General features: G+C 42.4%; 1 protein-coding gene across 1 annotated transcript; it reads left to right on the top strand.

Annotated features, from left to right (window-relative positions):
* Nucleotides 1-1,769: 1,769 nt before the first annotated feature.
* On the top strand, nucleotides 1,770-8,940 carry LOC134044203 (histone RNA hairpin-binding protein-like). Its single transcript, XM_062493319.1, has 8 exons — nucleotides 1,770-1,886; nucleotides 2,156-2,287; nucleotides 4,461-4,565; nucleotides 5,093-5,152; nucleotides 5,403-5,534; nucleotides 5,929-6,078; nucleotides 7,214-7,298; nucleotides 8,008-8,940. The coding sequence occupies exons 1-8, from the start codon at nucleotides 1,843-1,845 to the stop codon at nucleotides 8,122-8,124; spliced, it is 825 nt and encodes a 274-aa protein (XP_062349303.1). The 5' UTR covers nucleotides 1,770-1,842; the 3' UTR covers nucleotides 8,125-8,940.
* The last annotated feature ends 15,480 nt before the right edge of the window (nucleotides 8,941-24,420 follow it).

Raw genomic sequence — 24,420 nt, 5'->3', positions numbered from 1 at the left:
ATGACAACTATCTTCTGTTGGTGTGCTTCCACTGGGAGAATCTCCTTACAGATGATACATTATCTGTGCTTGTGGAAGCCATCCTTCACTGCCAGTTCTGAAGTGCCACGGGTTGTGTGTACTTAGTTTTGTTTGTAAAACTCCTTAGAGGTCACAGCTGAGGATATCTCCTCCCCTTAAATTCCCACCATGGTGTGAAACTGCTTTTCTATATGATTTTTGTTGCTCACTAGGACAGAGAAATGGAGTGCAGCTGTAATCCCTGAGCTGTGTCCCAGCAGATAGTTCTGCTGGATAAACTGAATTTTCATTTGTAGATAGTGTTGTGCTAAAAGTACTGTGTGGCTTCCAGGTGTAGCTGTTCTCTGTCTGCCTTGCTTGGGTATGTTCAGGTAAACATGCTGTTCTGGCTGAAGGGAGGGGAGTTTGTGCATGTTTTGAGCCTCTGCTGTACTTCAAGTATGACATTGGTTCAAGAACACAGTTCTGTTTTCCATAGTAGTGTGTGGGAGAGGCCACCAGAGCAGACTTTCCTGCAGGAATGTGGATGTTCATGCAGATGCCACACAGGAGATGTGTGAGTTTGTACAAAATTCATTACAGTAAGGCCAGGTAACAGGAATGGAATTTTCCAAGTAAATCCCTTCATGCATAGCAAGGCTGAAGTGTATATTTTATTTAAAAAAAAAAAAATGTCAGAACACTGCCTGTTAATGTGTGCTCAGAAAGTTTCTCCAAAACCATTGCTACACTTTGATAGTTGCTTTTGTGTTTTAAGCTGATTAGGAAAAAAAAAAAAAAGAAATTTGTTTGTTACTTCTGCCATCTGTTTTACCAGATGTGGTTTAGCAATGGATGTAGCAGTGCCTCGTTAATAATGGTTGTACTGATGATGTTAGAGGGCTCTTCCAACCATAATGAACCTGTTATTGTAAGGCTTTTTTCAACCTTAGTAATCCTGCGATTGTAAGGCCAGAAGAAAACCATCTCTCTGAAGTGTCCCACCAATCTTCAGGCTGCAAATATATTATTGTTTAAAGCTGTTTGTGTTCTGCTGGAGTACTTCAGGTTATTTCTAAATTACTGTTCTAAAATGTGAGTGTATGCCAAATAGCAGGACAGGTGGGATCTCACTGTGTATGCACGTGCAAGTAAAACTTCAGAAAGGTCCAGGAACCAAGGCACGGCCATCTCGTGTCATTACCCAACCTTCTTTACTATTGATACGAAATTTAATGCCATGTCGTGAAATTTATGTGATAACCGTCTGGAACGCGGTTTGAACTGGCCCTTGAAATACCCTGTGCGCTTCATCGACTGTAGAACCATGCAGGGGACCGTCATCTTTAATATTTAAATCGCGGGAATTTGTATTTTTGTTTGGGCTGGGGCTTTTTTTTACCCCGTTGTTTCACGTGAGTCCCGCCGCCACAGCGCGCCAAAAGCGCGCGCCGCCGCGCTCGATGCTCCCGCCAACACGCCCGGGGGGCGGGGCCGGGCGGAGCGGGCTGAGCCATTTCCCTGGCGGGGGGGGGCGGGGGATGTGTGTGAGCGTGTAAGGGCGCGAGGCGGCCGCGGCTCTTTCCCGCTCGCCCTCCCCTCCGCACCTGTCCCCGTGGAGGAGCCCCGCGGGGAGGCGGAGCGGGCGGTGTCGCTCAGCGCCGGCGGGAGATGCGAAGGGGCTGAGCGGGAAGGCGGCAGCGCTCCCTCGGCTCTGCCTCAGTGCCCGGCTGTGCCTCACCGCCCGCCTCAGCTGCCCTCCCCTGCCAGTCTCTCACCGCCCGGCTCTCCTTCACCGTCCGGCTTTGCCTCCAGCCCTCCCTCCCGAGGATTCCCCGCACCATGTCTTTCCGCCAGAGGAGCCCGCACGGCAGCACGAAGAGCAGGTAGGGCCGCCGGGCTGAGGCGGGGGGTGGCGGCGCCGCGCCTCGTTCCCCCCGCGCTCCCCGGGCCTCGCTCCCGCCGTCCCGCGGGCGGAGTTCTCTGAGGGGGTGGGGGGGGCGCAGAGCTCCCTCGGAGAGCTCCCTCAGGGGCCCACCGCGAGTGGCCTCTCTGCGTTGGTGGGAGTGAAATCGGTGAATCACCGCGGTCCCTGAAGGAGGTTGGAGCGCTGAGGCCCACCTGGGTGCTCGTGTGTCGCTGTGTTTGTCCCCAGCCCGCAGCACCCCCCGCGCTGGGCCCAGGCACGGAAACGCGGCTCCGAGGGGAAGCGGCGGAGGCAGAACGAGCCCGAATCCTCCGTGTTTGAGGAAAACAAGCCCAGGCCTGAGGACAGCCGGCTGGACAGGTGAGCAGTGGTGTCAGAGGCAGCGACTTCCTGCTCTTTTGTTCCCCAAGAGCTGTTGAACTGATCCTTCTACTCAGTTTTCCAAGCCCTGCCTGTTTATCAATGTCTCATCAGCCACAAATAGCTGGTCTTGAAGGATGAAAAAGGATCGAGTGCCGTGCTCTTATCTTGGAGTCAGTTCTTAAGAGTTTTTCGTTCTTACCTCTTGAAATACATTTTTGATAATTTATGTCCTATTTCATGCAGGTTTACTGCCGTTCATCAAGAGCTAATACTGTACAGACCCATTATGTTTGTTAATACAGGCTGTACAAAGAGTTGTGATAAAATTAAAAGAAATTACAAAAATCCAATTCTTAGAAATCATCTATTTTATGTTTCTGAAGGGAGTACAGACCACCTTGCGAAGCTGTGTTGTATTTCAGCACATTTCTGGGGGGATCCAGGTTTGTGGTAACCCCATAATGCTGCCTTCCATGTTTCCCAGCACAGCTAGACTTAAGTACCTTATTTTGTATCACACTTACAGTCTGAGGTATTCATGCCACAGTCTCTTTAGTCACTTTGATCTGTGGATTGAAGTTATGGCCACAGCCCAGTTGATTGAATCAAGGTTTCTAATGTAAAATGGGGTAGGTTAACCCACCCATTTTCCTTGGCTGATGAGCAGGGAACACTTAGGTCAGTGGCTCAAGTTACACCATCCAGAGTAGCTTAAACTAATTCTAGGAAGCAAGGTTGAACAGCAGGACAAGGGTGAGACTTTACAGATAGTTTCAATAAATAAGAAACACTTCTGTGTGTCTTCCAGTATTGTGCAGGCATACTTCCTGATTTCAGTTTGGAGTGAGCTCTGACTGAAATAGTTCTCTTCCTCTGCCAAAACTACCTTTTGTTTATGCCAATCCGACCATGTCAAAATTCTCAAAAGTAAAGATCAGGATGAGGTTGGGTCATCTCAATAATCACAGCATAGGTGCAGAATTAAACACATATGGAAAGGTACATCACAGTGTTGAGGAAAAAGTTCAGCTGGGACCAGCTGGGATTCAGTTGTTTTCTATCATGGGAGAGCAATAACTGAATGTGGCCTGTGTTCTCTGCAAAGCTAGAAACTGGTATAAGCAAAAGTTAAAAATCCTTGGAGCTTGAACAGATCTTTGCAGAGGGACTTGTACTGTTTGCTATGGATTTTTAGTTTTGTCAAGTTGGTAACTGGGTTTTGTCTAAAAAGAACTTTCAGTTTGAATTTAACAAAATGTTCAAAGTTGTGCAAAGCAATTTGGGATCAGGGAGGGAGTTGCAGCTAGTATTAGTGCAGATGGATCTAATTCCCCAACTCCAAGGAACATTTTTGCACAGAATCTTGGAAAGTCTCCAGAGCATTTCCAGATCTACTGAAAAAGCTCTGCTCTCTTGGATACAGTTCTGAGTTTTACTTAGGGAAGATTGGTAATCAGGAAGACAGACAGAGGAAACATTGAATAATCTGAATGCAGGCAGCAGTAGATGTTTGGGAATGGATATGAGCTTGTTCCCCTGCAAAAGCCTGAACCTGCTTGTGATGCTAATGGGCTGGAGTAAAGTTGTTAAACCACTTTGCAAAGTCATAGCAAATCTCAGTTTCCTAGCTAAAATATTAAGTTTTTGTGCCTTTGCCTTCTCTGCTAGGCATATATTTGCATGGAACAACTCCTGGTGCTATCATGTAATTTTAATTAATTAGCTTTGCAACTTAATTCTGTGTTCCAGCTTTTATCTCTTATATAGCTAATGTGTCTGCAGTCATCAAAGAATAAATAACTGCTAAGTCATTTAGTGGAGTGAAAGCAAGTGAGTAAATTAATAAAGTTGGTATTTCATGTACCATTTTCTGAAGAATGTGAGCTGGAAGTTATTGAAAGCATGGGCTGGGTTATCAAGCTACAGTGGTATGTTTCAATAGACACCTACATAAATTTTAAGAAAACACAACACAAACCACACAACCTCAAGGTGGAACTCACAAGTGATGCTTAATTTTACAGTTATTTAAATTTTAATAGAATACGAGGTTTTCACAGCCATTTTGAGTACTGTAAATGATTATGTTTAAGGGATCAGGCTGTGAGTAGGGGAGGTAAATACAGTAACCCAGACTTTTAACACAGCCTTAATTTATTTTTCTTTCTAGTTTTACAACACCAGAAGGTCCTGGACCCGTTTCCCGGTGTTCGGACTGGGGAACTGCAGTGGAAGAAGATGAAATGAGGACCAACATTAACAAAGAAATTGCAAGGTACCTCTGGGTGTTTAATATGAAGTGGTGAAAGGAAGGAAAATGGAAGTTGTCTTGTAGAATCTGTTTCAACTTGTATTTTTACTTCACCACTGTAGTAAAATCAGGCCAACCTTAGCCTCTTGTCTGCTGCTTTTAGATCAGCTTTGGGTTAAGTCCTGCAGGAATGTCATGGGATGCTCTCTGGAGATTAGATGTGTATCCCTAAATATCTCCCTTTTGGAAGAAGCTTTTCCTGAATCTCTTTAGATTGAAATACTTAAAATATCCTGTCACTGATGACTGTTTTTTTGTATCATTGCTAGAAGAAGTTGCTTTAGGGAAGATAGTCAGGAAAAGAATGTCCTTGTGTTTTTATTGTTTTTAAGTGAAAACTGAAACATCCATTTCATAGCAAAAAGGTCTTTGCAGTGTCTGGGGTGCTGCTGCTTTTCTGAGAAGTTAGTTCAACTGTAAGCTGTGACAGTGCAGTCTTCATGTTCCTCTTTGTGTATATAATTTCTTAAAACTGATTTGAATCCTTGCAGACACAGAAGAAAACTCCTGATAAATGAATTTTCAAGAGAAAGGAAGTCCTCCTCAGGAAGGTAGGTTAAATTTCTAGCTTAGATGAGGAAAATATTGAAAATAGAATTTTCATTGTGCAATGTTGTTTCTTAAAATACACAGTTTAAAATAGTTCATCTGAAGTCTATTCCAACACCATGTTTTAGTAATACCCTGAGTGTTTGTTTGAAAAGTTTTAACATGTTTATTTATAGCCTTTTACAAGTGGGTTTGTTTGAGTATCACTGGTTTTCTAGTAGTCCCAAGCCTACAATGCTTTTTTTTCTTCAGTTCTGATTCAAAGGAGTCCACGGCGACAGTAGAATTTGAGACAGATGAGGTGGTTTTGATGAGAAGACAGAAACAGATAAACTACGGAAAAAATATGATTGCATATGATAGATACATTAAAGAAGTTCCTAGGTAAGCTGCTTGACTTTCTAGAAAAGTAAATGTCCACCTACAAATCATACCTGTTCTTTATAAGCACATTAATTTACTAAACTTGGTATCCAATGCACATTCAAATAGGAGGCATCTACAAATGAAACTTCTGAGGAATTTTTGAACTGTTAGATCACAGTAACAGTCAACTGAGATGTGGTTTGGGGTTTTATTTTAATGAGTCAGTATATAAGAAATACCTCATGGTGCTGAAATTAAAATGAAAGTTCTTTTGGATGTACTTGTCAACGAGGGGAAATGAAACTGCTTTTTGCAGTCAGTTTTCTCATGAGTTAACTAGAAGATCAGTAAACATTTCAAGCTATGTTGAATAAAGCACTGATAGATTTTTCATATCTAATATTCTGAATAGATGCCATCGTGTACCTGGAGTCCATCCCAGAACTCCAAACAAATTTAAGAAGTACAGCCGTAGGTCATGGGACCAGCAAATTAAACTGTGGAAAGTTGCACTGCATTCCTGGGATCCTCCGACTGAAGAAGGATGTGATCTGCAGGAAATGTATGTACAGAGCATTCAAGATGCTTTCACAGAAATTACGATGTAAAGTTTCATGTTTAAGAAATAACCATCACCCCCAGCATAGTTCTTTTTGAGACAAGTCAGTGAGTGCTGAATGTTTTCACTAATTATATATCCACACTTAGTGCTGTCCAGTTCCTTCCCAGTGAAAATATCCCATAGCTTCCTGGTCCTTGCCCAGTGTCCTTGGAAGGGCATACATACATGTCCCTCACTGTTTTAATGGTGAAAGCAGAGCCAGTTCTGCACTGGTCTATAAAATAATCACCACACCATTGACATGAGCTAGTTCTTTCAGAGCAGCCTTCAAATTATCTGGTAGGGGTAGTGCTGGAGAGTTCTCACTAATGGCAGGTCTCCTGAATCTTGAGCTTGGACCAATCCATTGCACAAGAACCTCACCCTTCTCACTGGTTCAAGAACAGTGATATAAAATATTTCTTGACCAGAGAGGGAGAATTGTAAATTCCTCAGCAAGCAGTTTGGTGTTAATAAAGTGTTTTTCCTTAATGGAATGCTGATTTTAAAACTAGTGCAGAGCAACAGGTTCTAAAAGCAAAGCTTCCTTTTAGCTTCCCTTGCCATCAGTGTGAGAGGAGTTGGTACTTCAGCCAGAACTCTGCTGTGTGCACTGGTGTTGAAATACTGCCTTCAGATGCTGGGGTCTAGGTCTCTGTATAGTGCATATTAAACCTTTGCAAAACAGATGGATGAACACCTTGTCTGGAAAACAAAAAGCTTCCTTCCTCTCCTGTAACATTTGCATTGAGGCATTGCTTGAGCACTGGGTTTTTGTCTCTGACAAGTTGCAGTATTCAGTCTCAAGAGTTGTAATTCAGTCCTTTGCCATTTTGGCAGTACTGAACTGTCCTGTGGTTCTGTTTGCTCTCCCCAGTTTGCCACCACTGTCCTTGTGATCTCTGTAGGTCTCTTTGCTCTCCTGGCTGTTTTTTTTTTTTTGTTTTGTTTTGTTTTGTTGTTTTTTTTTTTTTTTGGTTGGTTTTTTTGTTGGTTTTTTTTGTTGGTTTTTTTTTCCAGAACTACACAACTAAGTGCATATTAACACTAAAAAATCGATTTGTTTTATGCTATATTCTTCTAAATGGTTTTGCAGTTTTCCTGTTGACCTTGGTGAGATGGAGACAGAATCTGTTGGAAGCAATTCTACTGAATCTCAAACGAGTTGTCAAGATAATGATGTAAGCATATCTGTCATTTGCATAATTATTTGTTGACAATTGGTTCATTTCTTAGAATTATATCCAGAGTATCCTGAATACCTCACAGATCCCATAATCTACTTTAGGGTCTGTTTATAAAGCTGAGCAATCTTGAAATTCAAGTATTTTCCAGCTATAGCTGTTACCTGTCTGCAGTCTTGGTTTTAGAGAATTAGAACTTTAATGATCATCACAAATTAAAAATAATCCATTTTTTCATGGCCTATAAAAGAAAATCTATCTGTTAAAGCAAATCAGTTTTGCACTGTAATGTATAGTTGAAATGCTACTTTAGATTGCAATACCTAATGTTAAAATAGGGTAGAATTTCCCTGTCACACAGAAGTAGGCTCCTTTTATGTCCAGAAAGCACTTGGTACAGCTGAGCAGTAAAGATCTCGGAATACTTTTCCTACTGGATATGATTTTCTAATATTAAATCTGTATAATTTTTTTAATATTTGCCTATATAGGTCCTTAGAATACTTGCAAGGTATCTTCAAATGTAGTTGGATGGGCAGAAGCCTAAATCTCTTTAATCTTAAGATTAGCATTGAGTTTTTATGGCCTTTAAACATTTGTAAACCTTTGTTACAGAGTGGTCTAAATGGATTACAGAAGTTAATTGCATTACCTGTGCTATTACTTTCTATTTAACTAGTAATTATTAATTGCTTTTCCCTTCCAGGGTACCTGTTCTGGCACTCCCACCAAAGTTAGACATGCTGACTATCAAGCAGAAGGAGAATTTGACTTGCAAGTGTGTTCAAGTGAACCACTGGATGAATTTGATTCTGTGAGTTAAATAGTCTTGTGCAAACTGTTTTAGAGAAAGTTTCTTATAAATTTGAGAGGTTAGCTTGAACCATAACCTGTTAATAGTAAGAATGCTTTGCTAAAGCTGAAGACTGTTCTCAAAGCTGTGATTGGTCTTGATACTCTCCAGACCTGACTTGTGTAAAATTGCAATTAAGTTGTGACTTCTTGTTAACTTTTAATTTATGTATAGCAGACTTTTTTATATTTTTTTTTAATAGAAAAACTAGCCAAGGGCAATGCTATCCTCTAGTAATTATAAATAGCACAGCAAGATCGTAGCAATTACCCCATTCCCTCCCCCACTGTGAACATCATTTCAGTTGTCCATCTGCTGATCAAGAGCCAAGTAGGGAGATATTTTTTATGTTACCTTGCTTTTATGCCTGGCTCTTGTAAAATACCTGACCTGAAGTAATGCACGTGGTACTGAACCATGTGAGTGATTACCACTAGTAAACCCAGTTACTCTAAGATTAACTACCTTAAAAAAACCCACTTTTTTTGTAAAAATGTTTTGGACACAATTGGATTTAATACCCTCAAGAAACTGGAGGTCAGCATGGTAAAGTCTATGCAATAATATTTGGGGTTTTTTTAGAAGCAGTAGCCTTAATTCTAAATTTGTAAATAGTCATCAGTCATTTATTAATGCAGTGAAGGAAACAACATCCAGGGAAAGTGCTTGATTCTTTCAGTTTTCTGGTTTTTAATGTAAAACTGTTGTAAATGTTAACAACTGTACAGATTTTCTGTTGAAAGCAGTTCATGTTTCTGTTGCTTTTGTGTGGGATGTTGCTGGAAAATAAACAGAACTGCGTTTACTCTTACATATGACTCTTCATTTCCTGCTAGCAGTGGTCTGTGCATGATGAAATGCAGGGAAATCCTGAAAGCCACGTATCTGATACTGGTACTAAGCCAGGATATATCTGTGTTAGCATCATCCTCTGACTTTGAGGAGACCTTAAAATCTATTTACTTGGCCACCAGAGTGAATTTGAGGCAATTCAGTAGATGTCCACTAGCTGGTTACCAAGTTCTATTCTCTAGAAAAACGGCTAGGAGAGCTGGGTGAACACTTCAGTCTTCTTTACTAACAAGACATCTTTTAGTCACCTCACCTGGTTTTATCTCTTGAAATGGAATTTCTGAGTCTTGATGTTACACCCCTTAAACTCATCAACTCAGGGGAGTATCATAGCTAGGAATATTGCTTACAGCTGTCGAATTTGTTAGGCACATTTGAAATCAGGTAGCTTGATCTGATTGGGAAACTTCTAAGAGGAAGCAGTGGCATTGGGATAAGGTTGGTGCTAAGCTCAGATTTTAAGGAGACAGCCTTCCTAACATGTATTTTTTCCAGAGGAGGCAACAAAATGGAAGTTGCTTTGTCCCTGGACTGAGCACCTTCTGTCCTTCCCAGTTTGCTTTTCTTATGTCACATTTTCTAGCCATGCTGTTCCTGGTTGTTCTTAAGTATTTTTGGTGTGTTAGTCTGTAGCTGAGGATCAGAACTGCCAGTAGAATTGGTCTTCTTCTTTTAAAAGAAGTTTTTCTATCCTACTGTAGCTACCCAAACAGGTTGGATCAGTGGGATATTTAGGAGATTGTTAGAGGCTTCTGAGGGGTAAGGTTACTTACACCTCGTTTTGAAATAAGGAAGCACATGGGTTGGGACAATCTCTCAAGCACAAATTCAGGCTGGGGGGGATGAACAGATGGAGAGCAGCCCTGAGGGGAAGGGCTTGAGGATGTTGGTGGGTGGATGACAAACTTGAAGTGACTCAGCCATGTGCACCCACAGCTTAGAAAGCCAACCATGCCCTGGGCTGCACCAAGAGCAGTGGGGCCACCAGGTCAAGGGAGAGGACTCTACCCCTCTGTTCTGCTTTTGTGAGACTCCACCTTGAGTGCTGCATCCAGCTCCGGGGTGGAATGTGGGGAAAACATTGTGAAGAGCACTAGTCCCTGGGCAGTGTTCAAGAAAACAACTGGGATGCACTTCTCTGTTAAAAGGGAACAAATAATTGTCTTTTGGCAAATGTCTTAAGATGCTTTTAAATTTCTGCGGAGTAATTTCTCAGTGGTTAGTCCATAATCTGGTATATGATGTGAGATTAATCCAACTAATCTGCTGCTACTCAGACAAGGTTCTCAGCACAGGCCCTAGGATATGACCCTCTTGCATTGCCTGTGCCCTCCTGTTCATGATCCAGCCCTGCTGAAATGGGTGTTGCTTCTCACTGTGCTCACTCACTGTTCCATCTCTGCTCCATCCTGTCACCGTTCAGTGTGCTCTGTCACTTCTGCTTCACACTGTAAGGTTCTATGTCACCCTGGGTTTTTTGGTTGGTTTTTGGTTGGTTTGTTTGTTTGGGTTTTGGTTTTGGTTTTTTGTTGTGTTTTTGTTTGGGTGGTTGGTTTTTGGGGTTTTTTTGTTAGTTTATCCCTTGTTTTCTTGTGGTGTGATCATTAAAAGCAATCCGAGGTACTTTTCATCTTTCAGTTCTGTGCAGCACACTCACCCAGGAACCAGGTGGGTATGATTCAGACCAGAAACGTAGCTGGTCTGTGTTCTGTTTGTGAAACAGGCTCAGATTTGTTACTTTCTCCTGAAGGAGCTGGCCATTCACAGTAATGTCTTCACTACAATTCCCCTTTGTCTCAGTTACTTAACGTAATTTAGTATTAAAGAGAGCACTCTATTTGGATATTTTTCCAAAGGTCCTGAACACCAAATTGGAAAACAGACGGAGTTTTTTGCAATAGAATTAAGCCCTCTAGTGGTTAAATGTGGGGTAACCCCATCCATTAAGGGCAGTATCTGGTAATAGAGGAATCTTGTGGAAAAACAATATCCTATGCTCAGCTGTGCATGGTTGCACGCAGTGGAGTTTGCTTCAGATGGGGAACAAGCAAGTACTGCTGTCAAATTTTAGTCTTATTAGGTTAAATTCCTCTAAAAATAAAACTGAGCAGGTTGTTCTGTAGGCAGCAGAACCTGTCAACCCTGCTTTTTATAGACCAGTGCCTTCTGTTTTGTGTTTCTCTTACTCCCTTCACACCAAGCCCTGTCCCCTTTTGCATCCTCTTGCCATGCCTGGCTGACAGCAGTCATGGCTGTGGCTAATTTAAAGCTCCATCTGTTTTAGCTGGGCCGTTGGTGCATGTGTGTGGGTAGGGTGGCAAGCAGAACATTAGAGCTGAGCTGTCCCAGCTTGTCCTTCACTTGGGCATTAGTTGGGGTCTTCCTTATGTGACAACTCAGTTGTTGTCACATAAACTCTAAGGGAACATATTTACCTTTCTGTTCAGTAGCTGGACAGCCAGTTCAAAAATTAGAAATGACAGGACAGAGATTTTGGAAAATACTTGCCCGTACAATTTAATGCTCTAAGGAAGCCAAGCTAAAACCAGCTTTCTTCCTTTAATCCGTTTTTAAGTCAAAAATACCATTCAAAAAACTTTCAGTTCATATCAGTATTTACTGAAGTTATTTTTAGGTTTATCTGTTTTATTGTGTTCCTAATATAACTAAGAGCATATGGAAAACAGCTACATATGCCTGAGGATGGATCTGTTTAGAAACCTGGGGGAATTAGGCACTTCTTTATCAAAACTGAGCTAGTAAAAGACCCCTTTTAAAAGAATTTTGACTTTACTAGAAGTTCTTGCTCTTCTGCGTTTTCTTCTATATGGTTTCTCATAATGTGAGAAGATTGGTTGCTAGCTATTGGTTGAATACTAAGTTTGAGTGGTTCCCGACAGCTAGGGATAAATTTGTCAAAATATTATAGAAATAGAAATTGAAATTACTTTGTGAAGTGTCAAAAATCCATTTTACTTTCAAAGAAAACAGTGTAGTTAAAATGTAACATATGCACTTTAGTTAGAGAAAGTTGTAGTGCTGAACAGAATTTACTCCAGTTGTGCAGTGTTTAGTTTTGTGGTATCTGGATAATACCTAAACACAAAACATGCAAGGAACCAAGATTTAGCATCTGCCACTGCTGACCACTTTATCTTTTGATTACCAGTCCTGTTCACTCTGAGTTTGTCACTTATCTCTTGGATTGTGTTGAAGCACAAGAGAAAACTAATTTATCAAAAAAATGCTGATTCATACATTGAAGAAATAACTTCACGTGGAGTGGGAATTTAGAACTTGTTTTGTGGGTTAAAGTGGGGCCCAGCTGTCTGTGTTGGGACCTTTCTGTCTATCCAAGTGTCTATTGAGAAAGTTTCTGGGAGGTGCAGGAGTGGCTCTAATTGTTAGCAAAAACAATATTCCCTTTTGTGTTTCTTTAGAAAGGGGCTATTCCATTTCTGCTGAGAAATACTTTGTTTTCAGAAATATGAGTGCCATATAGAGATGAAGATTTGGGTCTGCTCTTTTATTCCACTTTCATGTGCTGGAATCAAAGATACTTCGGTGCACTGCAGAGGGCAGTAAAAGTGCATGTTTAATTACAGGCACACAAAAGGGAGCTCTGAGTTGTTTTACATTTGTTGTAAATGCCAGGAATCTAATTATACTTACTGATTCTGACCTCAGGAGCAACCCATAGTCCCAATAAAGTCCCTTCAAGTCTGTCATCTTTCACTGTTCTTTCCATTTCCAGTTTCACTTGATCTTAAGCCCATTATTACAAAGAATGGAAGATAATAATAACAGTAGACAGAGGAAAAATGGACTTCAGGGGGGAGAAAAAGTCTTCCTAGCAGACAGTACGAGCCTGCTTGCATTTAAAATCCTTAGTGATCTACACTGGAAGTATCTGAAAATGCTTATTAAATTGTTTGAACTTCAGTTTTGTGAAGAACAGAAAATATTTTTTCCTAAGGAGTTCAGATTTCCCAGGGAAAATTAATTTCAGGATTTTATCCACAGCTGACTATTTTCAGAGTATTCCTGGACATTGAATCCATATTCTTTGACATGTGTTAGAAAGTGTCTCATACACCTACCAAGCCCTCACTGCTCTGAATGTATTGCTGTCTGAGTTAAAATTGCATCTTTTAGTTGGAATGTTGGATCTGAAATCGTAGCAGGGAATTAGCAGCAACTGAAAAGAATGTGTTGGTGAGGTTACCACATGTGTGCACATAGGAAAGAACATCAGAAAAAGGAATAGAGAGAATCAGTCCCACCTAGAGACTGCTCATAGCCTGAGCAGCTGAATATTGAATTGCAAGGATATGGGAAAGCTAGAATTGATAGGAATATCACGAATAAAATGTTGTTTTGTTGGGCCCCTGCACTAGAGCACTTATCTTGAAACAAATAAGAAAAAAAAGCTAGCCAGGCTTATCTGGAAGCAGAGGCATGCCTCAATATGCTGCTAGAATTTCTGGAACAATGTACTCCAATGATAAGACTAATAAGAAATGTGCAGTATTGATTAACAAAAAAAGGCCTGATAATGCTTAGGAGAATTTGATACTAAGTCTAGTGACCTGTCAATTTACCAAAATAATTATTTTTCTGACATTTGAGAATAAAACTCCTTCCTCTCATTCTTGCTGGAGAAACTAAACTGGCAGCAGCTATCTTGATGCTAGACCCATGTGTAAGGCACAGATGTAGGGCCTTACCTGATCATCTGTTTTTAGTGGATTCTGACACTTCCTTAGAATGCTTCTAAAGAAACATTCTGATTTGATCATGTTCTCTTCCCAGTAGTAAATTTAGATATATCAGTTATTGGAATTAAAAAGTTTTCATATGTACGTATGTATGTACAATATTAAAAAAAATTCTTCTGAATTGTTGACAGTATGAGTGGATCCTATTATTTCTCTGAATTATGATAATGCCATAGACTAGGTGAGACCTAGTGTGGTTTTGCTGTTGGGAACTAAAGGGCTGGATGGATGGAATTGCAGGTTTTGCAAATCATAATCCAGTTTGGCTGAAGTAGTTTTGTTCAAGCAGATGATGAGCTCTTCAGAAAGTATCTACAACTGGGCAGGAGCAACCTTCTCACGGTGTAAAAAATATCTATAGACAAACCTTTTGTTTTTAATGAAAAAAGCAAAACTCTCACTGGGGAAGTTGGATTCAGATCCTTGATGTGCCTGTTGTGGGAAGGCAGCTAAACAAGAGATTAACTTCCCTGCAGGCTCTTACATGGGCACCAGTCTCCTCATGGTCACAAAATAGTCCCAAAGAACCAGCCTGGAAAAACATCACAAAATCTATTTTTACATCAGTTAGCAAATTATTTCTGCTAAGATTGCCTCAAAAAAATCTCTACAGCAAATCTGAGGTGAATTTTCAAGCTCTCATTCAAAGAGGTGAAGTAGATTTGGGTAGTGTGGAAGAAGATACACTTTTTCTGCCAGCACACATCTGTTTCACTGGATCCACAGTTAGACTTCAGGCTGTTTGCTGGAATTCAGCATAATTCAGTTGTTTGGCTGGGTGGTTTTTTTCTTGGTTTTTGGCTGGGCTCTTTTTTATATTAATGCAGTATTTTAAAAAGTTATGAAAACTCATGTCTCTAAGAACACCAAGAAAATGTGACTTCTTTCATTGAAGAATGTGTTTTTTCTTGCTTTCGTAGCCTTTCTTGGTTTGGCTGTGATGCATTCATAAGGGAACAATACCAGCAACTTTGGAAAAATGTGTTTTACAAATTAAAATGGGTATTGATGAGGGGAAAAAACCCACATTCTTGCCGGTCAAATAAGTATGTCTATTAACAACAAAGTAGAGCCCCTGCATGAACTTTGTTGTAAGCCAACTAATGATATATTAAAGCTGAGAACAGTATTTTTCTTTCAGAGTCTTGCTGCTGTGAGTTCTGCTTTTCACAAGGATGTAGATGAAAAAAGGAAGATCTCTTTAAGAGTTTGATAGGTTAAGTCACAAAATACATATCTCACACACCAGGCAAAAAAAATATGCCAGCAACTGCTGGGAAAATGACAACTGCAGTGTCTGATCGCTTGTCAAATCAATGAGGCTTTTCTCTCCTTTTGGTGAGAATTTATTTGCAGGGGTTGGTGAGCTGAGAAAATAAGATTCCTGACCTAATGGTCACCCCCATTGGTATCTCATTGTGGAAAATACTCTCTGCTGCAGTCCATTCAAGTGATTGGCAATGACAGCTTGGATGGATATTGTCAGTTGACAGGGCTTTGCACTCTCTCTGTTTTAAAAATGATGCGAAAGATCCCTTCCCCAGCATGCTGTGCCACAAGTTGGGTTTATGAATGAATGGATGAATGCATGCTTCTCTCCTGTCATCTGCAACAACAACAAAAAAATATTCCAATCCCATCCCTGAAATGATATGCTAAGTAAATTCACACACATGCATTTAACACGCAAATGGTGCCCGAAGGCAAGCTGAGCAAGCCCTTCCAAACACTGGGGCTGTATTTTTTTTGTAGTCATTAGGAATTTCATGGAAAATGTGAAACTGCCCATTTGATATGGAAAATCTCCATGAAAAATGTGAAATTCCAGTGTTTCCAGCAAGGTTTTGCTGACAGCTCATGCATGGAGAATAGCCTGAAAGACATGCATGCAATTAAGGGATCCATATAGGCGAGCTGGAGAGAACAACACAGGCAGTGGGGGATGTGGCCTTTGCTAGGGCCAGCTGGTGTCTGCTCCTGGACTCTCCGAGGGCACCAGACCATTGAGAGAAGTGGGGCGAAAGGGGAAAAAAGAAAACACAGAAGCTTCAGAGAAAATGAACCAAGTCTTTCGGAGAAAATCCCAGAGCTCCTAGGTAACACTGTCCGTTCCTGCGCCCCCCCGCTTCGGGATGGCTCTGAGATGCAGCTTGGAGTGTGACACAAGTTTCTTATTTTCACAGACGTGAGAGTAACGATGAAAATAACAGAGGTGGTGGAGAGCTCAGCCAGGGAGCCAGGTGCTGGGCTGGAAAGATGAGGATGAATGGTTTGGGAGGGAGGGCATCCAGCTTGCGCTCCGTAATCGTGTCAGGCCACTGCCTGTCTGCAGTTGAGATTCTTGTGTGTCTTCTCCTTTCTTTGCTCTTTCTGAATGATTTAGCTCTTCTGATGCCTTTTCCTGGTCTGAAAAATTGAGAACTGGTTAAGGGATAAGGGGTTTTTACCTCAGTGTTTTAATAAGGATCTTTACTGGTGCACCACTTCGCCAAGGTGGGATGCGCTGCAGTGCACACACACGATAGATCACGTATACAATTTATAGATCTTTTAAATTAGCATATCTACCAATGATGCCCCAGTGGGAGGCCCAGATATTATATTCCCCCTTTTGAGGAATTCCCCCCTGAATGGGCCAAATCTCTAGTTTACAGGATATGTTCTAGAGAGGACCTTAATTTCCTGAGATAGCATAGGGTTTTCCAGCCTCCTACTGTGAGGCCTTTAGGATGTTCAGTCTCCTCCTACAAAAGACTAGGGCTGTGCTAAGTTATCAGAATTAATGAAATACAAGTATGTATGAGGACACATAAAAGTTATATAAAAGGTATATAAAAGAAAAGGAGAAAAAAAAACATCTTGGCATCACGTCTAGGAAAGGCTCAGCTGTGCTATTTATTCTGGAAGAGGGATTGAAAAACCTTCAATATATGTTTTTGAACATGGAGTATAAAACAGAATTCCAGCCCTCTCCTGCCTGCCCCGCCGCTGCTGCAGTAAAACCACAGAATGCTGCAGGTGCTGACTCCTTTCCTTGTCTGTGGTCATTTATCTGCTGATCAGTGGCATCAGCCCAGTGCTGCAGCACTGTGTCACCTTAGCTGCTGATTTAACCAAGGTTAGAGGGAAATGGCTGCATGGTTTGCAGCTGGGAACTGCAGGGTTGAAGGAAGGCAATGCTGGAGTGTAGGAGCTGCCTTGCAGTGTGTTCTGTTCTGAAAACATCCCCTGTGAAGGCATGTGGTGCCATTGTCCCTTTCTGACAGGGCAGGTGTTTGACAGAGCAGGTGGGGAGGTCCCTGCTCCATGCAGAAGCTTGGAGTAGAGGTGTTGAAGCCATCAGGGATCTGTGCTCTTGGAGGAGCCACATGGATCGGGAGCAGGGCTGCATTACCCATCTGCTCTGCCACAACTCCTGATGCTGCTGGATCACCCTGAGCTGGCTCTGCTCCGTGCTCCTTGTGCCCTGCAGACCAGGATTCATGGCACCATGTGAAGGAGTGTACAAGCACGGAAAGGAATTGGGCATGAACCAGGAAACCACTTGTCTTGCAAGGGATTCCAATGCCCCAGCTCATCGGTCTCGTCTGGGCGCTATTCCACAGTTTTCTCACAAAGCAAATTGGGTTCATTTGTGCTGTTCTGTTTCTATGGGTTAGGAAATGTTTCTGGTATGCCACGTTTGGGAGAGAAGGTAGGAGGTGGGGTCATAATAAGGGGGAAAATTAAGCATCAGCTGTTGTGTGGGGATTTAGAACCAAGGTCTGCTATGCAGGCAGGAGAGACTGACTTGAGAAAAGCCTGGCCATGGAAACATGCTTTTGAATTAATAAAGGACAGGAAAACTATGCAGCTTCTGAAATACAGCAAAATCATCTGAGTTGCCCTCTCACAGCTGCACCATCAAAGGAATTAAATTTAAATGTTTTGTTTGGACTCTTCCCCCTTTCCCCCTCCCCTCCCAAATCCCTGAGCACTCACTCCCACGAGCACAGAATATATAAACCACGCAGCAAGGGTATGAGGGTCCTGGTGCATGAGCTTTGCAATTGCAGAGAGGAAGGTAAGAAGCTTTTGTTATACTTCAGGTCACTGTTCTTGCAATCAGAATGAATTGTTAACTCATTGACTTAACCAACTTTTTCCAGAAAAACTTGGGCATCCTGTGCAGCAGCAGCGCTTTGTTTGTAGAGGTCTGTTTGCTTTACCAGCAGCCTGCAGTCCAGGGGAAATGGAAGCAAACGGGACTCCTTGTTTGACCCCTGTTGGCTGAGGCTTCAGCACAGCTTATAGCCTTGCTCTGGCTTTTGGGGACTCATCTGCTTCCACCTCTTCTGGTTCTTAGCTCTGTATTCTCTTAAAGAGGATGTCTTGTGTGGCCTGAGGACAGTGATACGAGACAGGAGAGCACTCTGCAACATGAGGACAGGAATTACAAGAGCTACCAGGTGTTTCTAGTAAAAGAGAATTATGTGCATTGGAGAAGAGGCTGGCTGCTGGAAAGGTCCTTGGGGAAGAAAGTAAATCCAGACATCCCCTTCCCCTTCTTACAGCAGTATCCCAGTTAACACACTCGCCCTGTGATGCTTCCAGTTTGCAAGTGATATAATGTGTTCATCTGGCCAGCTCATGCATTGCCTAGCAGGGAGCAACATGCTTTTATTAATGTCAAATTCCTCACATTTTGGAAGGTGAGCATTTGTTTGATCACCATGGATATGCAGGGCTGTGGTTAGCTGTGGAATTGGCTCAAATTGTAGGTATTGTCAGGGATTTGACATATAAAAGCTGTGGAGTAAGGTGGTGGCTTAAATAGGAGTTGGCTGGGCCTTTTCCCAGGGTTTGTCTGTGGATTAGCGTATCTCATCAGCTGAGTGTTTTATACTGATAAACAACTTCGTGGTTTTTTGTACTTTTATCGAATTTTGCTTGCAGAAGACAAATTATCTTTAAATGGCAAAAAATCTCAGCTCCATAGTTCTGTAATATTAATATTACTAAAATACCTGATTTCTCCTCTTCCGTGCAGAAAAGGCAGAATTGTACGAAGCAGAGCCAAATAATGAAGTGTATTTCCCTTCATCACTTACATGTGCACGACTGGAATAGCCCCACACAACACCAGTCTGGTGTAAAGGTTCTTTCACTCTGTAGATAAAAATAATTTTTCACAGAATAAGTCACTTAGGTTCTATGAGACAGCCAAGATTCTTCTATAAAAAAAACACTTTTGCTGTTGCTGCAATAGCAGCAGCCACAAATAGATCTAGCCAGAGCCAGTTGCACCAGCCAAGCCTCTTCCCCTTGATTAGTGGGCAGAATGTGGGTGAAATGATAAGGAGTGCATGGTGAATTCAAATAAAAATGATGCATTGTTCTGTATTTTCGAGGCTTCAGTTTCTGCATATATGCCCTTTGTGCCATCATCTTTTCCAGGGAAAAATATTCTTATTCCCTCAAAATGCTAGTGGTCACTCAACCATGGTGAATGTACTTTAATCTTAAGGTTTATGATCACAATTCTGTTATCTGCAATGTCAGGCTGACTATCCCAGCAGTACTGCAGGATCAACCTAAAAATTGTTGGACAAGAAAATTATTTGTCAGAAATTACACCAAGAAGATGATTGGTTCTGAATTTGAAACAGACATAGTTATTTGCAGCTGCTCTGGCTGCCCCCCTCTCATCTTTCCCCTGCTGTCCAAACAAGATGAGATACAGGTTCTTGTTTTGTCAGCATGTGACTAGAAGAAACTTTTTATATTCTCGCTTATTTTCTTTATTTTACAGCTGTGAGTATGCAATAGCTGCGCCATATATTAAATACAAATGAAATATATTTTATCCTCTGTGTCCAAGGATTTAATAAATTGTATTGGGGTAGGTATATTTAATGGAGCAGACATGAATTACAGAGGGGTCTCTTGTGACTAAAAATCTGAAATGTCTCTTTGCCATGCAAAGCTTACCACCGCCTGAGTTCTGATCTTTAATCAAACAAAAGACAAGCTCAGTGACAACTACACTACCTGTTTCAGTATCATTTCTTAAAGCCTCTGTCAACTCCCTGCAGTACTTTCTCAGAAAATAAAAACTGCTCTTCAGACCAATGGACTACGAAAAACTATGATTTTCCTGGCAATAGGAGAATAACTTTTATATTTTAAAAATTATTTTTATTAGGATTCCTTCTCTAAGCACTCTCTCTCCTTAACTATGCCTAGACATCATAGACTAGAAATCAGCTTAACATCCATACAAATTGACCAAGGCAGCAAGTTCTACAGACTTCAAGAACTGAAAGACACTTGCATCCCAATGTTTTTTAGATGACGGCTCTGACATGAGATCTGCAGTAAATGGAAACCTTCTGCTGGCTTCAGATGGATTAGGTGTTTGGAAAGGCCACAAACTCCACCTGTGACACAGAAGTAATTCAAGTGGTGTTATGCCAGGTTTTCTGCCTCTGTCTGACTTCTCATTCTAGGCTATAGCAGTGTGTTAATTGTGCTGGGCTGCTTTTCTGGTGGACTTACTGAGCATGGTTTCTGAACACAGGGCTTCACCAGGCAGCCTCCTGGCCCATCGGGGAGGCTGAGATTTGAATTCTTGCATCTACATTTGATTAACCTTAGCATCTCCTATGAACATCCAGGGACAATGTGAGGATGGCTGTGATGCACCTCCTGGGAAACTCTGTAAGATCTATGGGCATTTGCTCCTTCATCCTTCACAGTTATCTTGGATTGTCAAAGTGCAGCAGAGCAGACTCCTCTGTCCATGCTGCACAGACACCCAGGACTGTGCTGTGCTGAAGGCCAGAGCCACTTGAAAATTGTACATAAGTCAACCCAAAAGAATTTACAACCTGTTACTTGCTTTTGCGTTCTTATGGTCTTCACTGCTCCTTCTAATCTGGCTATAATTTACAACCGCATCTGTTTTGGGGAGTGGGGTGGAAGAGGTGAGTCAAATTCAACAGCTGCAACAAGGTCTAAGTAATGCCCAACATCATTTAAGGCTGGGAGAGACCTCAAGACAACCACATGGGCCTGCTGTTTTTGCACCATCACTTGTAGTTGTCAGACTCCTCTTTAGGCCAAATAACTGGTGCATCAGCCAGTTGGTTCAGCTCAGTGAAGGTCACAAAAAGATCCAGAGCAAAAACGGGGGAGCAGGAGGCTGAGAGACTGCACTGGAGAGGTACCAGAGATCTCTGGGACTGGTGGAGCTGTGCCCAAAGGCAGTTGTGTTATTGCAGAAGCAGAGAGAACAGCAGGGCATGGGGAGGGAAAGTCTCACTCCTCTTCTGTCTGCTTCCAGCTGTGCTCTCCCTCCCTGTCCTGCGGGCCAGCTCTGGCACACAGGGAATCACCTGGCTGAGCAGGCAGAAAAGCGCACAGGGAATAAAAGAGGCGTTTGCATGTCGAAGGGATCTGAATGAGCACACAAAGGGTCGGTATGAGGGAGGGGTGGGGACAAAGGGAGCTGCACCCTCAGTCTGTGCCAGGGCAAGGTCCTGTAGCACGGGCAAAGCCCAGGAGTCAATTCCTAGGGGAAGCAGATGAGTGAGACCAAGGGAGCACACACCATCACGTGGACCAGAGATGTGAGGATCAGGCTGAGAACATGAAGGAAGCACATAGCCAGTGTCCTGTCTGTGCTGGGTGCTGGAACAGAAAACAAGGACAGCACTACGTGCTGAGATTTCTCTGGTACACCAACCCACTTTGCGGCTCTCCACGGCTTAAAGGCTTCCTGAGTTAGACATCATGCTTTTGTGTTTTGTGGCCCTTGGCGTGCCTTCCTCCTGGAAATTTATTTTTCATATCTTTGAACCCATGAAAGCTGAGGCATGATAATTGATAAAAGATCCTTGGATGAAAAGAGCCATAGTAATATAAAAACAGATCTTGTAGGATTTCTCCAGTATGATGAAAAATTCATGTAACACAACACAAATGTTTTTCCTAGAATATGTATATATATACCAAAACAAATCAAAAAATATTCATGTATTGGTAAAATCTATATACCTTTTGCAAAAATCATTTCTTTTCACTGAAATAATGAGGATTTTGTTGTATTTGTGCTGCCCCTACAAGGTCTAAGGGGTTTTGCCCATATTAACAGTGACTGCCTCTTCCTGCCTTGAGCACTCGCAGTGATGGAGATTTAGGAGCTGTGGCTGCTACTAGAAGTGTAGGTACCATGGTGTGGTGCTACAGGTGCAGCTTTGAAGTGCCAGAACCAGCCAGCAGCCACCTACACCCAGTGCTTACCAATGCAGGGGAAAGCCAAATGACATAAGCATCCCCAGCAACTTCCAGTAACTTCCCAAGCCTAGGAGTGTCCACTCAGCAAGGAGGTGGATGCTAAGAAGCTTTCTGTAGGTTTCCAGTGTTCCACTTGCATTTTCCTGATGGAAAATCTTCTGTGTTGCCTCATGGAACTGTACTGCACCAACTGGCACCATTTTACAGACACACAGGTCTCTTAATATTTTCTTTTTGCCTTCTCTCTTCAGGAAGAGTGAACAACTGGGTAATAGCCAAGTGAATTTACCAGCTGTGTGACTTTGGAACATCAGGCTTTGGAAAAGAAATTTCTGCTGTATTTTACTTGAATAAATTGGAATAAATTGACAGGGACTTAAAGCCACCAGATCAAACCTTCACTCTACTGAGAAGACAGGTAGCTTCTACGTTAGATCAGATTGTTCAGTGTCTCTGTATGGTTTAGCTTTGATTATCTCCATGGATGGAGATACCACCATCTCTCTGGCCTCCTCTGGTTTAATTGCTCTCATCATTAACTTAATATTGATTGAAATTTTGCTAATGGAGATTGGATCTGCTGTCTCCCATCCTCCCCCTAGGCACATGTGAGAGGAGTCTGGCTTCGTGTGTTCTTTGTAGTCCTCATTCAACACTGACAACAGAGTCTGGCTTCATGCTCTTTGTAGTCCTCATTCAACACTGACAACAGGTGATTTAGTCCTTTCCACTCGCTGAAAAGAGGGCAGAACTGTGAAGCAAAAATGTTCCAGTCCCATCCCTCCCCTCTTTTATTTTTGGGCTTGTTTCCATTGAACAGTGATTTTCTGTGTGATTTTGGGATGGTGTTCCTTGCAATTCTTTCATTCTTTGGCTCCCACTGACATTGCAGTTTTTTCAGGTGACCTACACTTTACCTGGCTTCTTATATAGCCCCTGTAAAACATGGAATGAAAACACTGGTGTGGTTTTATTACCACCTGCATGGACACTGGCCAAAATATGTAGACCTGCAAAAGAACCTATAGGGTGGGTGAGAGGTGTGACACTCCATAACACAGCTCAGCTCAAGGCTCATGGCCCTGGGTATATTCTAGAGGCTCATGACGATTTTTTTGGTGGTTCCAATCTCTGCTGAATGTCTGAGCTTGTCCCTGCAGGGAGTGAGCAGCAGAGCCTGGCCAGTGAGAACTCCCTGGCATGATTTGCATTGCTCTGTTCCATGTGTTCTGTAAAACCGGAGCAAACCTGTCCATGGGCACTCCTTACTTTGGTTTCGTTTCTCACCAGATTAAAGCAAACCGATAGAAGCCTGGGTTTAACACGGGAGCATCCCTCCCTCTGCTCCTCCGGGGTTTGTGTTAGTTTAATGAATTGGTTTAAATTAACATCTACTTGAATGGGTGCAACTCTTTCATGTAGATGAGGCCTGAGGCTACGAGATAAACAAGAGATGAGGTGAGAAGACCTTTAAATTATTCACAGCCCAGCAGAAATCTGTATGAATGGATTGAGAGCTATTTTTGCGTTTATTCTCCTTCCTTTTAAAAGATATCATAAAATGGCTGGAACAACTCTTAGCAAAAAGCCAGGGCCAGGGAGTGGGTGGAGAAGAATGCCAGAAGGTTATGGGTGCAACTTTTGGAGCTTGTACCTGTGAGTGCCTCATCCCAAACAAAGCCAGAGGAGCTGCCAGAGAGCTAAACATGTGCAGCACATGAATGGGTAAAAAGAGGAAACACGGGGAAAGGCTGCAGGGCTAAATCCCAATCCCATTTAAAGTCAGTGGCAGAGCTCCACTAAGATTGGCCCTCAGCCCTGATTTCATTTGTTCTGAGGGTTTGCTTGTGCAATTGTTAATCTGTGCTGATGAGCAATAATTGCTACAGGAAGGGAAAAGTGAAGAGGAGGCAGCACAAAAGCCCTGGAATCGGTCCTGACCCTGCCTGGACTCGGCATTTCACTGCATGATTTCACTGGGCACATTGCTGGAGGGGAACATCCTCCCTTTGCCAATGCCACATCAAAGGGCAGTGTGTGGTGCAGGATTTCAGCATCCCGGGGTTGCAGACAGTAACAGCCTGAGCTGCCTGTGAAATGAGCTGGGATACAGGACTGCAGCTGGACAAAGGTCCATGGTCCTTCTGGAGGTGTCTGGGGAAATGTAAAACCCGACCAGTCACACAGGGGGATTCAGGAAACTCTTGCTGCAATGAATGTGACAGTGTGACAGTCACACGTGGGTTTTACACATCAGTGCTTCCCCAAGAAGATGGTTGACATCATCCCAGTGGGTGTAACAGGAGCCCAGCTGTCATAGTCAGGGGTCAGATGTAGTCTGGTGGTCAGGGATGATTCT

Source organism: Cinclus cinclus, chromosome 5 (assembly GCF_963662255.1).
Source record: "Cinclus cinclus chromosome 5, bCinCin1.1, whole genome shotgun sequence".
Classification (NCBI taxonomy): domain Eukaryota; kingdom Metazoa; phylum Chordata; class Aves; order Passeriformes; family Cinclidae; genus Cinclus; species Cinclus cinclus.
The sequence above is the reverse complement of the archived record's forward strand: the minus strand, read 5'-3'. Positions and strand labels throughout refer to the sequence as shown.

Coding starts and splice junctions, on each gene's coding strand:
- LOC134044203 (XM_062493319.1), top strand. CDS start 1,843: ATGTCTTTCCGCCAGAGGAGCCCGCACGGCAGCACGAAGAGCAG. Junction 2,288..4,460: donor GAGGACAGCCGGCTGGACAG/GTGAGCAGTGGT, acceptor TTTTCTTTCTAG/TTTTACAACACCAGAAGGTC. Junction 6,079..7,213: donor GGATGTGATCTGCAGGAAAT/GTATGTACAGAG, acceptor ATGGTTTTGCAG/TTTTCCTGTTGACCTTGGTG.